Source organism: Ovis canadensis, chromosome 1 (genome assembly GCF_042477335.2).
Source record: "Ovis canadensis isolate MfBH-ARS-UI-01 breed Bighorn chromosome 1, ARS-UI_OviCan_v2, whole genome shotgun sequence".
Classification (NCBI taxonomy): Eukaryota; Metazoa; Chordata; class Mammalia; order Artiodactyla; family Bovidae; genus Ovis; species Ovis canadensis.
Genome location: NC_091245.1, coordinates 249,134,803 through 249,149,731, shown reverse-complemented (window position 1 = coordinate 249,149,731; position 14,929 = coordinate 249,134,803). Strand labels below are relative to the sequence as shown.

General features: G+C 44.3%; 1 protein-coding gene across 1 annotated transcript; it reads right to left on the bottom strand.

Annotated features, from left to right (window-relative positions):
* Positions 1 to 1,153: 1,153 nt before the first annotated feature.
* On the bottom strand, positions 1,154 to 3,790 carry PAQR9 (progestin and adipoQ receptor family member 9). Its single transcript, XM_069580931.1, has 2 exons — positions 3,685 to 3,790; positions 1,154 to 3,402 (listed from the first exon to the last, which is right to left on the bottom strand). The coding sequence occupies exon 2, from the start codon at positions 3,247 to 3,249 to the stop codon at positions 2,116 to 2,118; it is 1,134 nt and encodes a 377-aa protein (XP_069437032.1). The 5' UTR covers positions 3,250 to 3,402; positions 3,685 to 3,790; the 3' UTR covers positions 1,154 to 2,115.
* Between the last annotated feature and the right edge of the window lie 11,139 nt (positions 3,791 to 14,929).

Sequence of the window (14,929 nt, the reverse complement as noted above, 5' to 3'; positions counted from 1 at the left end):
TTCAACTAGCTTCCAAACTAACATTCTTTGGGGTTCTAGAAGAGACAGCAATGACATGCAAATGAGTTTGCCTGCAGAAATAGCCTGATTTCCACAACTGTCCTTGAACACACATTCCAAATGGAGTTACAGCTGAGTATTAACATCCGTGGCAGGCACAACTCTCAGTCTCTGTAACGTAACCTAACAGGAATCTCCTTGCACTTTGCCAAAGACGAGACATTGACACCTATCAGCCCACTTGCAAAGTGTATTCATGGTCCCATTAAGAGGTCCTAAGTCAAATACAGACATACATAAAGTTTACGTCTGTGTGCAGTTAACACACAAGGATACTGGTTCCTCCAGGGAGCTGTGCTGAACCTCTCTGATTACAAATACAGTAGCGATTAAAAGCATAAACAAAAACAGCAGTCTTGGCAGGAGCATCAGCCTACCAGTGCTGAAGTAAGTGTTCATCTACCTTCTGTGCTTGATCTAAATTATACCGTGAAGGCAACACTTCCCCATTCAATGACTTATTTGGCTCTTCACCAAAAGGAATTGTCAGGAAGTGTGATAAGCATTTAAATCACCTCACTAGTTTGTGTTAATCTAGAGTTGCCATCTCAGGACCAGGAGAGCATTTATGAGAACTATCTTAAGTAACACTGGCCAATGTGGTTGTCAGACAGGATCTCAGGAATGTGTTTCCCAAATTTTTCAATGACTTTGGATGACTGCCGTTCATTTCCATAGTCTGGACCCAAATGAGACTTCAGTGCTTAACTAGGGAAAGGTCACCTTATTTAGCTTAAACTACAGCTCAAGTAACATACTCCTGACTTTTCATAATACAACTGCCACATTTATTCCTGAATACTATGATATTAATTTTAAGCAGGGATAGATGGGCACAGTCACTTTCTCCAGTGACCACATTAGGGAGCATAGCTACAGTAGTGGATTGGTTTCTTCTCCTTGTAGAGAAGGCAAGTGTTCTGCATGTCCTGGTAAGCAACTTTCAGTCCTACCAAAAACAACCAGCACCATCTTCCTTCCCTCCTGAGTGGAATGTTAAACCTTGATTTGCAATCAAGTAAGAAAAGCTTACTCCTACTGCTCTCCCCATGTAAGAAACCATTGATATTTTTGAGGACCAGTCATTTGGGCATTGCTTCAAAAGGCACATTTATTCCAGTGGCAATTTAAATCAGTAGAGAAGGAGAGAATAAGATTAAAAACAAAGCAAAAAAAAAAAAAATCAGATGGGTTTTATGGAACACATTAAAGTAAATAGGAATCTGGGATCTATACAAACCATTTAGCTCCTTCTCAATAGTTTAACCAGAGTCCCTACAGTAGAATAATTCACAGTTGTATCATGACACACATAGGCCTCCAAAAAATACTGTGTAAAAAAGTAGCTGAGAACTCTCAAGCAGCTTGCCCTGATGTCCAGTTCAAGTGTACACAATGCAGAAGGGCTGCAAAATTCAAAACTACACAACAAAGAAAATTCAGTGCAGATCACAGGCTTTGATAAATTATGAAAAAAACATTGTATATATTACTATTTAAATAACATCTGAGAAAACATTTTGAAATAATTAACATGTGTTCACAGTCCATGCATTTTCTAGCAGGTTAAACCCTGGGTTTGTGTCTCCTTGCTGATTTTCTACAAAGGTCTATTCCTCAACAAATCCGAGCATTCCTCAGAACCAAATGGAAGTACCCAGGGATTTCGTCTACTTACCCTCTTTACTCCATGCCTGACCTCACAAGGGTCACTTGATATTACCTCTGGCGGAGAAGACGACTGGAAAATTGAACCGTTTGGGGTTTTAGTGGGGGTTTTATTCGCTGCCTTAGAAGGATCCCTGATGCCACAGACACCATCTGAATTTTCTCCAAGGACAAGAACCAGCTGCCTTATCCCTCCCATTTGTCCCACCTCCCTCTTCCAAAGCCCCAGGTGCGCTGAAACCCTCCTGCCTTGCTGGATTTTTCCCTTGTGGTTTCGCAGCACCCTCCTCAAGCAAAGAAGGAAACACGACAAAACTTCAAAACAAACCAACAGAAACTCCCCAACAAACTGGTGGGCGAGCCGGCAGCCTCCCCCAAGGAGGAGGCTCACTTTTTACTGTAGAATTCGGCGTTGCTGAGGAACTTCTTGATGACCAGCCCCAGGCAGACGACCAGCAGCAGCATGTAGCCCACGGTGCCCAGGAAGGTGGGCGCGTCCGGTGGCTCCTTGAGAAACTGGCGCAGGCCCTCCTCCACGTAGTACACCTGATCGTAGATGCTGAGGAAAGTGAAAATGTGGAAGAGCTGGTGGCTGTGGCCGATGATGTCGAAGAGGCCCGGCTGGATGCGCTCGGGGATCTTGCTCACGTTGAAGAAGGCAGCCACCACCAGCCAGAAGTAGCGGCGGTAGAAGTGCACGAAGAGCGTGGGGTTCTCCCCGCGCAGGTCAAAGAGCCAGCTCTCCAGCATGATGGGGCAGGCCATGCTCAGCGGCATGACGAAGACGAAGGTGCGCAGCGCGAACGGGTAAGAGCACCAGTCGGTGCGGCTCTTGCAGCAGGCCACAGTGCAGGCCACCGCCAGCACGAAGGCCACGGGCAGCACGAGCGCGCGGTAGGCGGCGATGAGGCCCGTGCAGTCCACGTGCCAGCCCAGGCGCTGCTGCACGTACGAGGTCATCACCCGGGCGTCCAACAAACTCAGGCCTGGTAACAGGTAGTAGTAGTAGGCCACGGTGCTCCCGAAGCCGTAGTAGCTGATGGACGCGTAGTCTAGGTAGAAGAAGGCGGCGCGCAGGCGCAGCGACAGACAGCTGAACACGTGCGCCGTGCAGCTCATGGCGAAGGTCAGCAGCACGCCCGACGCGTAGCACCACAGCGGCAGCAGCCACGGATGGTGGAAGGGCACGTCGCGGCCGCTCAGGAAAAACAGGCGGCAGAACTTGCTCAGGAACAGCAGCAGCGGGATGAAGTGCGTCCAGAAGTTGAGCGTCTCATTGGTGGGCTTCAGCACCGAGGCCAGGCACTCCTGCGCCGTGCACGGCAGCCGCCGGTAGCCCGACAGGATGAAGCACTCCACGAAGTCGTCGGGCACCTCGTCCCAGCGCAACAGCGGCTTGGCGGATGCCGGAGAGTCCCCGGAGGCCACGGCGTGGGGACGCGAGGCGGCCTCCGAAGCCGCCGCGGTCGTGCCAGGCGGGCCCTTTGTGCCCGCGCTCCTGGGCTGCAGGCGCCGCGGCATGGTGCCCAGGGCTTGGCTAGGACGCGCACCGGCGACCTCTGGCGCCGGCTCCGGCGCGCTCGCGAGTCCCCGCCGGCCGCCGTCGGAGCCTTTGTGCGCGCGCCGGGGGCGTCGCTGCAGGTTCAGAAGAGCAGAGCCTCTGAACAACCGTTCCTAAAAAATAAAGAAATAAATACAAATAATCATCGATCTCAAGCGCGTACCAACCGGCAGGAGCCCGCGGGGCACGGCGGCCCCTTCGCCAGGCTCCCCGCTACCGGCTCGCGGCCGCCCGCGCTGCGGCAGCGGCGGCGGCGGCGCGACTGACTGCGGCGGCGGCGGCGCTGCTGCGGTGACTGGGCATCGCGAGGTGCGGGCGCAGCCGCCGCCGCCCCCGGCTCGGGAGGCGGGGATGGGGGGAGCTGAGGCGCTGGAGGGAGGGAGGGACGGGCGCACCGAGGGAGGGCGGGGGCCTCCCCGGCTAGTATTTCGCGGCCGCCTCGGGGGATAGAGTTGTCCTCGGTCTCGAGTTCCGTACCATCCCTCCCCTGCTCCCCCGCTTCGGGTCGCCGAAGCCCGAGCTGGCCCGTTAATGATTGATGCTGGGACCAAAGGCTGCGCCAGCGACTCGGCGACCCGCTCCGAGGGCGAGGGTCGGCTTAGGGATTCGAAACCCGACAGCCACGCGGGCGTTCGAGAGGACACTGGGGAGCCGCGTTCGCAGGGGGGCGGGGAGCTGCGGCCGCAGAAACGGGGGAAGAGGGTGAGGGGAGAGCGGCGGGCTAGTCCGAGCCGGGGCAGGGCTCAGGGATGCGCCGACCGTAATATCGGGAGCGGGCGGGGGCGCTCCGGCAATCTGGGGGCTTTGAGGCCGCGTCTGGATCAGGCCGTGTCGTTGTCAGATACCTGGTACTGCTCCTCTCTTTGCGTGTGTGTGTGTGTGTGTGTGCGTGCGTGCGCGCGCGCGGTTCTCACTCTCAGCACCATGTCAAGCGTTAGTTTATCTCCTTTCGTCTAGCGGACTTATTCAGGTGCGTCACCAACCTCCTTTCGTCCTTGTCCGATTCAAACGAACGGCCCTCTAAACTGGCCTGTGGTCGTGATCACCAGCCCTCGGGGGTCGCAGCCCACCCGTGCTCCTGTGTCTTTAACTAGGAATCTTGTTTGGAGCCCAGAGTCCTACAACTCAGGGCGGGCTGCTCAAACTCAGCATTTTAATGAAAAATTTCAGATGAAGACCAGGGGATTCGGAAAGCCTGTAATGATCTGAGAAATTTATTAAGAAGGGATTCCCAAGCAGAGCTGTGCCCGAGTCAAGGGCTGATTGTAAGTGGGGGATGTTGATGACGGAAGACCTCAGGGAGGAGGTGCGTTCTAGCCCGAATTGAAAAGAGAACGGAGACGAATTCGTAGAGATTGGGAGGGGTGGCTTGGAAAAAGCTTTATGCATAATTTAGCAGAAGTACCTGGCAGGCTAGGTTGAGTGGCTGGAGGCCAGAAGAAAGGAAGACTGAAGAATGGAAAAACGGTTGTGATGCACTGCGCTGTGAAAATATGCCCTTGAGCCTTGTGAATAGAGGGGGCTAAAAAACCTGCCTCCTGTAAAATGTTTTGTCATTTCGCGGAAGTTTCTCTTAGCAATGCCCTGAGGGTGTGACTGAGTCTGACGTGCATCACTGACCTGCTGTGTAGTGTCATGACAATAGAGGCTAACGTTTAAGGAGCCAGGCATTGTTCTAAGTGCTTTACACTTTTAAAAATCATTTAGGCATTATTATTTTTCCCATTTTGCAGATAAGGAAGTCTAAGCACCGCGACGGTAAATAACGGGCCTAGTTGGCAGAAGGAGGTTATGAATCCTGCAAACTGCTTCTGGACCTTACGTACTTAAAGCAGAACATCCAACAACCTGATTTGCTCAAAGGAAACTATTTTCATTTCATAAATGAAAGGCCGCTTTCATCACTATAACAAATCCTTTAAGTAGGTCAAGGAAGGTTTACTTAGTGGTGGCTCAGGGGACTTAAGTTATGGATAAGAATTATTTATAACTAGGAAGTCATTCAGTATTATAAATGTCTAAAATTACTTAAAGGTATCAGAAACAAGTTTCAGCCTTCTCTTTCAAAAAAAAAAAAAGTTTTCTATTAGTAACTGCTTTAGCAAGCTCTTACACAGTTAGGCCAAAGGTGCACTTGGGTCTCGTGCCTTTCTGGAGTAACCCTTATTGATGGGTTTTAAGTAAATGAGATTTTGCTATAGTTAACTGTATCTTGTTTTAGTATTTTGTTTTGCTACTGTCTATAGCCTTGTTTTAAAGCAAAACCTAATTTCTTTTCACATTTGGACTAGGGATCCAGGCTAATTTGTAAAAGAGATTAAGATTCAGGCATTTATAAATCTAACCTAGGAATGATAAAACTGAATCCAGGGCAGACTGGAAAACAAAGATTTTTTTTCTCTTCTTTGTTGTTCCACAAACAACCTGAGCTGTAAAAAATGTTGATCTTATAATAATAATTCCCATATTTACTGACCTCTTGGTTGCATAATCAGCTCACTTACATAATAGAGGAGAATATAATAGTAAGTTCACATCAAGTGAAATAATGGAATTGACTGTAAATAAATGTGAAAGAAACTCTGATTAGATGAAATAACATTTATCTTTATGTGGGTGGGATGAGACTGGCGATGATAAAAGATGACGTTCTTTAAAGCACTCTATTTTATAAAGTCAAAAAATCCATTGTAACATTCTTAAAAATCTTTCAGAAAGTCTTTGCAATTTCTGCTTTTCTCTTTTTTCATGTAACTGCCCTCCTGCATGAGGCACAGACTCTGCTGCAGTTTTGAAGTGGTTTTCCTGAAAGCTCTCCGATGCCAGCCAAGACAAGTGTCCTGACTATTCCCTGACAAAGCCAAGTCAAAGGGAACTAGGGAAACACCACAATTCACCTAACTTATTAAAAAAAAAAAAAGAACCAGCGATATGATTTTTTTCTTAATTACTACCAATCTATAGAATTAATTTTCCTTAAGGTTTTTGAGCTATAAAACCTCGTTTCCCAAACCCTACAAAGGCTGGCTTTTGTAGTTTATTTTAACTCCAGTAAAATAACTGCCTCTTGGCAGTGAGAACCACAGTCCCATCCCCTGGGCTTGGCTAAACAGAGAGAAACCATGGGCTGCCTGCCATTCCCAAAAGGTGAACTGGGAGATAAGGCATCTCTCAGGTAATTAGAACTGACTACGGAGTTCCTGATAGAGAAAAGTTACCCGTATTACATTGGAAAGTCAGTGCCATCGTTTAGAGGCAGAAACCGGCTATTTCTTCCCATTGAAATCTTGTCAAACCAAGGTTACAAGTGTGTTTTTCGCAGTTCTGTGCAGACTGTGTACCTTTGGGTACTAATGGGTCCTGGCTGCCAGATGCAGACATTTGTAGAAATTATAGCAAGTAGGACAAATGGATTTTGACCTTGTTGTTTGCTTTGATGTTCTTATAGATCAACTGTAGGTTTATTTGTGTTCTCTCCATGACAATAAGAAGTTCAGTTGAGTTCAGTCACTCAGTTGTGTCCAACTCTTTGCGACCCCATGGACAGCAGCATACCACGCTTACCTGTCTATCACCAACACCCATCAAGTTGGTGATGCCATCCAACCATCTCATCCTCTGATGTCCCCTTCTCCTCCCACCTTCAATCTTTCCCAGCTTAAGGGTCTTATCCAATGAGTCATGTTCTTCGCATCAGGTGGCCAAAGTATTGGAGTTTCAGCTTCAGCGTCAGTCCTTCCAAAGAATATTCAGGACTGATTTCTTTTAGGATGGACTGGTTGGATCTCCTTGCAGTCCAAGAGACTCTCAAGAGTCTTCTTCAACACCACGGTTCAAAAGCATCAATTCTTCACTGCTCAGCTTTCTTTATATTCCAACTCTCACATCCATACATGACCACTGGAAAAACCATAGCCTTGACTAGACGGACCTTTGTTGGCAAAGTAATGTCTCTGCTTTTTAATATACTGTCTAGGTTGGTCATAACTTCTCTTCCAAGGAGTAAGTGTCTTTTAACAATAAGATGAAGCATATATAAAACTTCCACAGCAAATATGATGTTTTCTAATAAAAATAATGAGATATTTGTAAAATCTGAAGAAAAAATATGCTATGATATTTGGTAATACTACACCTGTTTTGGAGGAGGTAATTTTTTTCCTAGTCTCATTTTTAGCCAAAACCAATCAAACAAGCAAACAAAACCCATTGTGAACACTGTTTAATTGCATTGGTGACTGTATGCAGAGAACTCTATAAGGTTTAGTCCCTTCTTAGAATATATATTCTAAACAAAGTGCTTCCCTTCCCTCAAGTTGAAAACAGTCGTAATGTTATCTTCCAAACTCTTCTATGTTGTTTGGGATTAAAATATATGTACTATGGGGTTCCCAGGTGGTTAGTGGTAAAGAACCCACCTGCCAATGCAGGAGACTGAAAGATGTGGGTTTGATCCCTGGGTCAGGAAGATCCCCTGGAGAGGGGAATGGCACCCCACTTTAGTATTCTTGCCTGGAGAATTCCATGGACAGAGGAGCCTAGTGGGCTACAGTCCATGGGGTCACAAAGAATTGGACACAACTGAGTGACTAACACTTTTCACTACTATATATAAAATAGATAACCAGCAAGGATCTACTGTATAGCACAGGGAACTATACTAAATACCTTATGATTTATTGTATCTTCCAATATACCTATAATCGACAAGAATCTTGAAAAGGTGTATATGTATTTTATATATATATATATGTATGTATAACTGAATTACTTTACTGTACACTTGGAACTCCCACAACATTGTGAATCAACTATATTTCCACAAAAAATTTTAAAAAGCAAAAATGAAACAAACACTTCCATGTCAGATGTGATCATTACCAGATTATAGAATCAGATTCTTGACGATGGAAAAGCTTCTGGGAGTGGCATCAGGTGTAACTATGGCAACTTTCAGGGCAAAGTGCAATCCAAATGCTGGGTGGAAGGCTGGAAATGATAAAGTGGTGGGAGACTGAGTTCTTATCTGGCATGATTTCTGCCTGGTAACTGACATGGTGGCAGAATTCTGTCCCTCTTTTTTTTTTAGCCACACCACAAGGCTTGTGGGGTCTTAGCTCCCTGACAGTGATTGAACCTGCACTCTTGAAAGTGAAAGTATGGAGTTCTAATCACTGGACCACCAGGGAAGTCCCAACGGATTCCTTTTTGAATAAAAGCTAAGGGAGCCTTGTTGAAGGTGTTTTTGCCTTTTGAGATTCTTTGCTGGGAGGGACAGCTCCAAACTCCCCTCTGTCCTACAGGTTCACCTGTTCTCTATCAGTGGTCTCCAAAGTGGGCTGCATAAAAAGACTAAGAAGAAGAATAAAATGCCACAACTTCTCTTTCAATAGATCTCATCCTTCTAAATACGTTGGGGGCATGGGGAGCATCTAAGCACTGGCTGATAAAGGGCATGCAATCAAAACTGTTTGTCCACTTCTGCCCCATAGTCCATTGCTCTTGTTTGTCCCATCTGCTTCCATCCCCTCTCTCGGACTCAGGATAGACTCCCCTTTCCTGCCTCTCAGGTCCTGCCTCTCAGAGTCCACCAACAGTTCCTAGGCTCCGATTAGCCCTGCCCAAAGCCTTGAGCCCTTCCCAAAGTCTTCCCGAGCTTTTACAGTCTCCATTCTGGAGTTATTTCTCCCAGTTCTGCTCTTTCTCGTTCTTGTCTAGAGCCTGTATTGTCTTCCTACATAGACTTTGTATTTTGTGTTTTTGTTATTTAGTCCCTAAGTTGTATCTGACTTTTTTCAACCTGAGAGACTGTAGCCTGCCAGCCTCCTCTGTCCATGGAATTTCCCAGGGAAGAATATTAGAGTGGGTTGCCATTTTCTTCTGCAGGGGATCTTCCCAACCCAGGGATCAAAATTGCATCTCCTGCATTGCCAGGAGGATTCTTTACCACTGAGTCATCAAGGAAGCCCATTTACATGTTATATTCACCCTGATTCAGATTTACCCTTTGGGAAGAGACTTTTTTGGTAGAGCCTTTTAGGTGGCTTCCATTAATTTAGCTTTAGAAACTGATCCTAGTGTGTGAGATAGATATCTGAGTGCCTGCTCCTCATTATTTACTGACAGTTTTCCTTAAGACACAGTGCTTTGCACATAGTAAGGATGAACATATTTGTGACTGGGGTAATTCTCTTTAGTACTGTAAATCTTTGAATGGTTAGAATCTCAGACTAGCGATGTGGTGTAATTCTTTGGTCATCTCGAGAGTTGGTCATCTAGTCCAAGTCTTCCCATTTATGATAGTCGTTTCAATTTACTGATCATACACTGTATTCAGGTATTGGAATGACACTTTACCTATATTATCTCTAATTCTCAGAATATTCTTTGTAAGGTAAATCCAGTCTCCCTGTTTTCAGACAAGAAATCAGAGGCTCAGAGATGTGATGCAGCTGGGTGGCAGATCAGAAGTCAAACCATTAATTCCAAAACTCTTTCCTTTTTGGGATGCTACCTCCTGCAAGGCTATTGTGCAGCCAGCCTTGAACATCTCCAGTAAAGACACCCATTACCTCATATGTTATCCCCTTCCATTTTAAGCTTTTGAAATGGTTGTTTTGGGAGAACTTTGTAAATAAATGAGCACAACTGATGAGAAAAAAAAAAAAAAAACACTGTTGCATCTTGGCCTAAAGCTCAACTGTAAGTGTTATTGAATGTGGTCACCAGTTGGGTCTGGTTAGAAAGTCCCTGCAAAGAATGATGCCAAATAAGGCATGTGTGCATGCAGTATGTGACAGCTGCATATTGATTAGCTGTGGCTGGAAGGTACATTTCATATAAAGAGCATTTTCCTGTAAACAGTTAACATCTGTTATTACCAGGGAGCTTGCCATAGTCTTAGTCTCTACAAAGATGCAGATAGCAGATTCTATGATTTCATAGGTGATCCTTGCATTTAGTACAATATTACTGATTACAGTGATTGATTAATACAGAAAGGAATATATTCTGCTAAGTTTTCTTTTTTTTTCTCTTTTTAAAAATTAACAAAAAATTCACTAAGGCATAATGGACTTGCAGCATTATATTAGTTTCAGGTGCATAATGATTTGATATTTGTATGTATTGTGAAATGATCACCACAATTAGTCAACATCCACATCCACACCATACATAGTTACAAGAGTTTTTTTTCCTTGTGTTAAGGACTTTTTAAGATTTACTCTCTTGACAACTTTCAGGTGTGCAATACAGTATTATTAATTATAGTCACCATGCTGTACCTTACATCCCCAGGACTTATTTTATAACTGGAATCTGTACTTTTTTGACCCCTTTCACCTCCACCTCCCATATGGTATTTGTCTTCCTTTTCTGACTTATTTTACTAGCATAATGTCCTCAAGGTCCATCAGTGTTGTCGCAAATGGCAAGATTTCATTCTTTTTTTTAATGGCAGAATGAGTCTGAGCAAGCTCTGTGAGATGGTGAAGGACAGGGAAGCCTGGCATGCTGCAGTCCATGGGGTGACAAAGAGTCGGACCTGACTGAGTGACTGAACAACAGCAACAATATTCCATTATATATATATATATATATATATATATATATATATATATATATGCCTATACACATGGGTTTCCCTGGTGGCTCAGATGGTAAAGAATCAGCGTGCAATGTGGGAGACCTAGGCTCAATCCCTGGGTTGGGAAGACCCCCTGGAGGAGGGAATGGCAACCCACTCCAGTATTCTTGCCTGGAGAATCCCATGGACAGAGGAGCCTGGTGGGCTGCAGTCCATGGGTGCAAACAGTCAGACACCACTAAGCGACTAAGCACAGCACATACACACATAAACCACATCTTCTTTATCCATTCATCCATGGATGGACACAGGTTGTTTCCACATCGTGGCAATTGTTAACAATGCTTGATTGAACAAGGAGGTGCAGCTGTCTTTTTGAATTAGCATTGCAATTTTCTTTGGATAAATACTCTGGAGTAGAGTTGGTAGGTTGTATAGTAATTGTATTTTAATGTTTTGAGAAATCTCCATACTGTTTCCACAGTGGCTGTACCGATTTACAGTCCAGTCAACAGTGCACAAGAGTTTTCTTTTCTTTCCTTTTTTTCAAACGTCTCCAAAATTACTCCTTTTTTTTTTTTTAATAATAGTCATTTTAGCAGGTGAGAGGTGATATCTCACTGTGGTTTTGAGTTACCCTTATGGTTAGTAGTAATGTTGAGCATCTTTTGATATACCTATACATCTCATTTTTTAATTAAAGATTTTCCTTTTCTTTGAGGTACAATGTCTATTTGTTGAAAGAATTTATCAACATAATTGTCTGGGCACCAATCATGAAACTAATTGAAGATATCGTATCTTATATATTTAATATATTGATTTTTAAGAAGGAGCATTTTTAAAGGAACTTATGTCATCCCTTGGTCACCCATAGGCACATTTCTTTGAGCTGTGTGTTATGGAAATTCTACAGTTAAAATGGTTTAGTTCTTTTTTAAAGTAAATATTTAATAAGAGAAAACATTTTACTTTTATGCTTTCTTAAATTTCAATGACTGTATGATTTTGAAAAATATCAAATGGCTGAATATATGAATTTTGTGACATAAAAGTTATTTCCTTCTATATTCACTAAAAATATTCCCTTTATTTAGAAGTCGGCAGATTGTAATGTTTTAGTTTTTATTCTTGGTCTTTACCCTGCTCCTCTAAACTTCTTTCCACCTATTTCAACCTTAGATACTTCATTCTCATACATACTTAATTCACTGATTAGAGATATCCCAGTGCTGAGTAGAGATTATTGAATAAATCTATAGCAAGCATTCAGGAGATAGGCCAGTTGTTTATTTAACAAGCAATGATAAACCCCAATTATGCTTATAGCCGGCACCAGACGCTCAGGGCAGGAAAGGGCAGAGGAGCAAGTTGGAGCACAATCAAGAGAAGTTAGAATCATTCCTCTTCTCAGTTGCAGGGGAAATGGGCCCACAATGTTTCAGTGCAACCACTTTGTGATTACTTATTTAATGCAGCCATTTTGAAACAAGCAGTATTTCAATGCTGCTTCAAACACCATTAAGTTTCCAATGTTTTTACTTCTCAGTAATTTGCTGGACAGACACCTGCACCCCATCCACAGAGGTCAGTGCTGGGGTGAGGGCTAGGCACCATCTGGCAAGAAAACCATGGAAAACTGGAGTTACGAGTCATCCACCCTTGCTCATCTCAGAGAGAACTGTCAATCCTGGGGCGTTTGTTTCTCTCTCCCTTGGCTTTTATCTTAGTTCTCTGATTTCTCCTTCTCCATAACAGTGCCTGGCCTCACTTCCTTCTAATAAAAAAATAGATTTGAATGTAGCAGGATGGAACTTATTAATACTTTGTTTTCCACTTTAAACTGCATGAATGGTCTCTCATGTTTTGGAAGCTTCTGATTATATTAACTTTATTTAATTGGATGAGTGTTGGAAGGGAAGGGGTTGGGAATGGAATGACTCTGTGGGCTACAATTCTCTCATATTGCCAGCTCCAGACTGTGCCGGAAATCCTCAACATGTCTAACAGGCCCTTCAGTGATTTATGTATATTCTGTCTACTGGCACCAAACTCCTTCATAATAACTTAGGGGAGACAGGCTAAGCCAGGTCTGGTAGATGTCAACACAAGATAACACAACACTTTGTTTTCTCATATTGTGTAAACAAAACTAAAACATATACCAAGTAATTGGATATGGGCTTGTCAAAGCAATAAATTTGTAAGACATTATAAACAATTCAGAAATAAAGTAGAAAATGAAAGTCTCATAAAGAAAGGGATTAGAGATGGAAGAAGGGTGATGAAAGGCTAGTTTTCTTGTTTTACTCTATAATTTAGAAAGCAGCAGTGGTTTTATACTTACACCAAAAATCTTTTGACTTTGCTGTGCCACAGAACATTGTAACTCAGGAGAGACAAGCATTGTACAAATATTAAATGAGAAGAAATAAAATGGGGAAGGAAGAGAGAATTTCTCTTTGTGAGAGGGGCATGGAAATAACCTACCTTAGTTTCCAAACTGGAATGGTGTTGTCATTAGGGCTGATGTGGTTCTTAAATTCTACATCAGCCTCATGGCTAAGAAAATCATCACCCCAGTGAGGAATGGAGGCGAGTCCATTGTGACGGGGAGGGGGCTCCTAAATCCTGTCCCATGTGGTTGGTGGTTTTCTTATATTCACTTAAGAAAAGGATTTTTATGGGCTTCCCTGGTGGTCCAGGACTTACCTCGTAGCTCAGATTGTGAAGAATCTGCCTGCAAAGCGTTCCCTGGGAGAATTCCTTGGACAGAGGAACCTGGCAGGCTACACCCCATGGGGTCGCAAAGAGTCGGACCTGACTGAATGACTAAGACTTTTACTTCTTTCACTGGTGATCCAGTGGTTAAAAATCCACCTTGCAACGCAGGGGACACTGGTTTGATCCCTGGTCCAGGAAGATCCCACATGCCTCAGAGCAACTAAGCCCGTGTGCCCCAGCTACTGAGCCTGTGCTCTGGAGCCCGTGCTCCACAGCAAGAGAAGCCACCACAATGAGGACCCCGAACACCACAGCTAGAGCATAGCTCCTGCCCTCTGTAACTTGAGAAAGACCATGTACAGCAATGAATATCTAGCACAGCCAAATAAATATTTTTTTAAGTGACTTAATTTTGGGGGGCTCCAAAATCACTGCAGATGGTGATTGCAGCCATGAAATTAAAAGACGCTTACTCCTTGGAAGGAAAGTTATGACCAACCTAGATAAGCATATTCAAAAGCAGAGACATCACTTTGTCAACAAAGGTCCATCTAGTCAAGGCTATGGTTTTTCCAGTAGTCATGTATGGATGTGAGAGTGGGACTATAAAGAAAGCTGAGCGCGAAAGAACTGATGCTTTTGAACTGTGGTGTTGGACAAGACTCTTGAGAGTCCCTTGGACTGCAAAGAGATCCAGCTAGTCCATCCTAAAGGAAATCAGTCCCGGGTGTTCATTGGAAGGACTGATGTTGAAGCTGAAACTCCAGTACTTTGGTCACCTGATGCGAGGAGCTGACTCATTTGAAAAGACCCTGATGCTGGGAAAGATTGAGGGCAGGAGGAGAAGGGGACAACAGAGGATGAGATGGTTGGATGGCATCACCGACTCAATGGGCATGAGTTTGAGTAAACTCCGGGAGTTGGTGATGGACAGGGAGGCCTGGCATGCGGTTCATGGAGTCGCAAAGAGTCGGACATGACTGAGTGACTGAACTGAACTGAATAGAAAGTATTTTTAGGGACTTTCCTGGTGGTCCAGTGGTTAAGAATCCACATTTCCACTGCTTGGGGCATGGGCTCAGTGTCTGGTTGGGGAACTAAGATCCTGCATGCCGCATGGTGGCACAGTCAAAAAATAATTTTAAAAACTTAAAAACAAATAAAAATAAATAATTTTCAAAGAAAAGGATTTTTAATCTACATCCCTCATCTTTTAAGACAAAGGTCGCTAGTTCCCACACTCCCTCATTCTATGCGCTCTCTCATCCGCTGCATCATCCTTCCAGCTGTTCCTCTAAAGCCTGTACCACCAGGAGAGGCTTCATGTG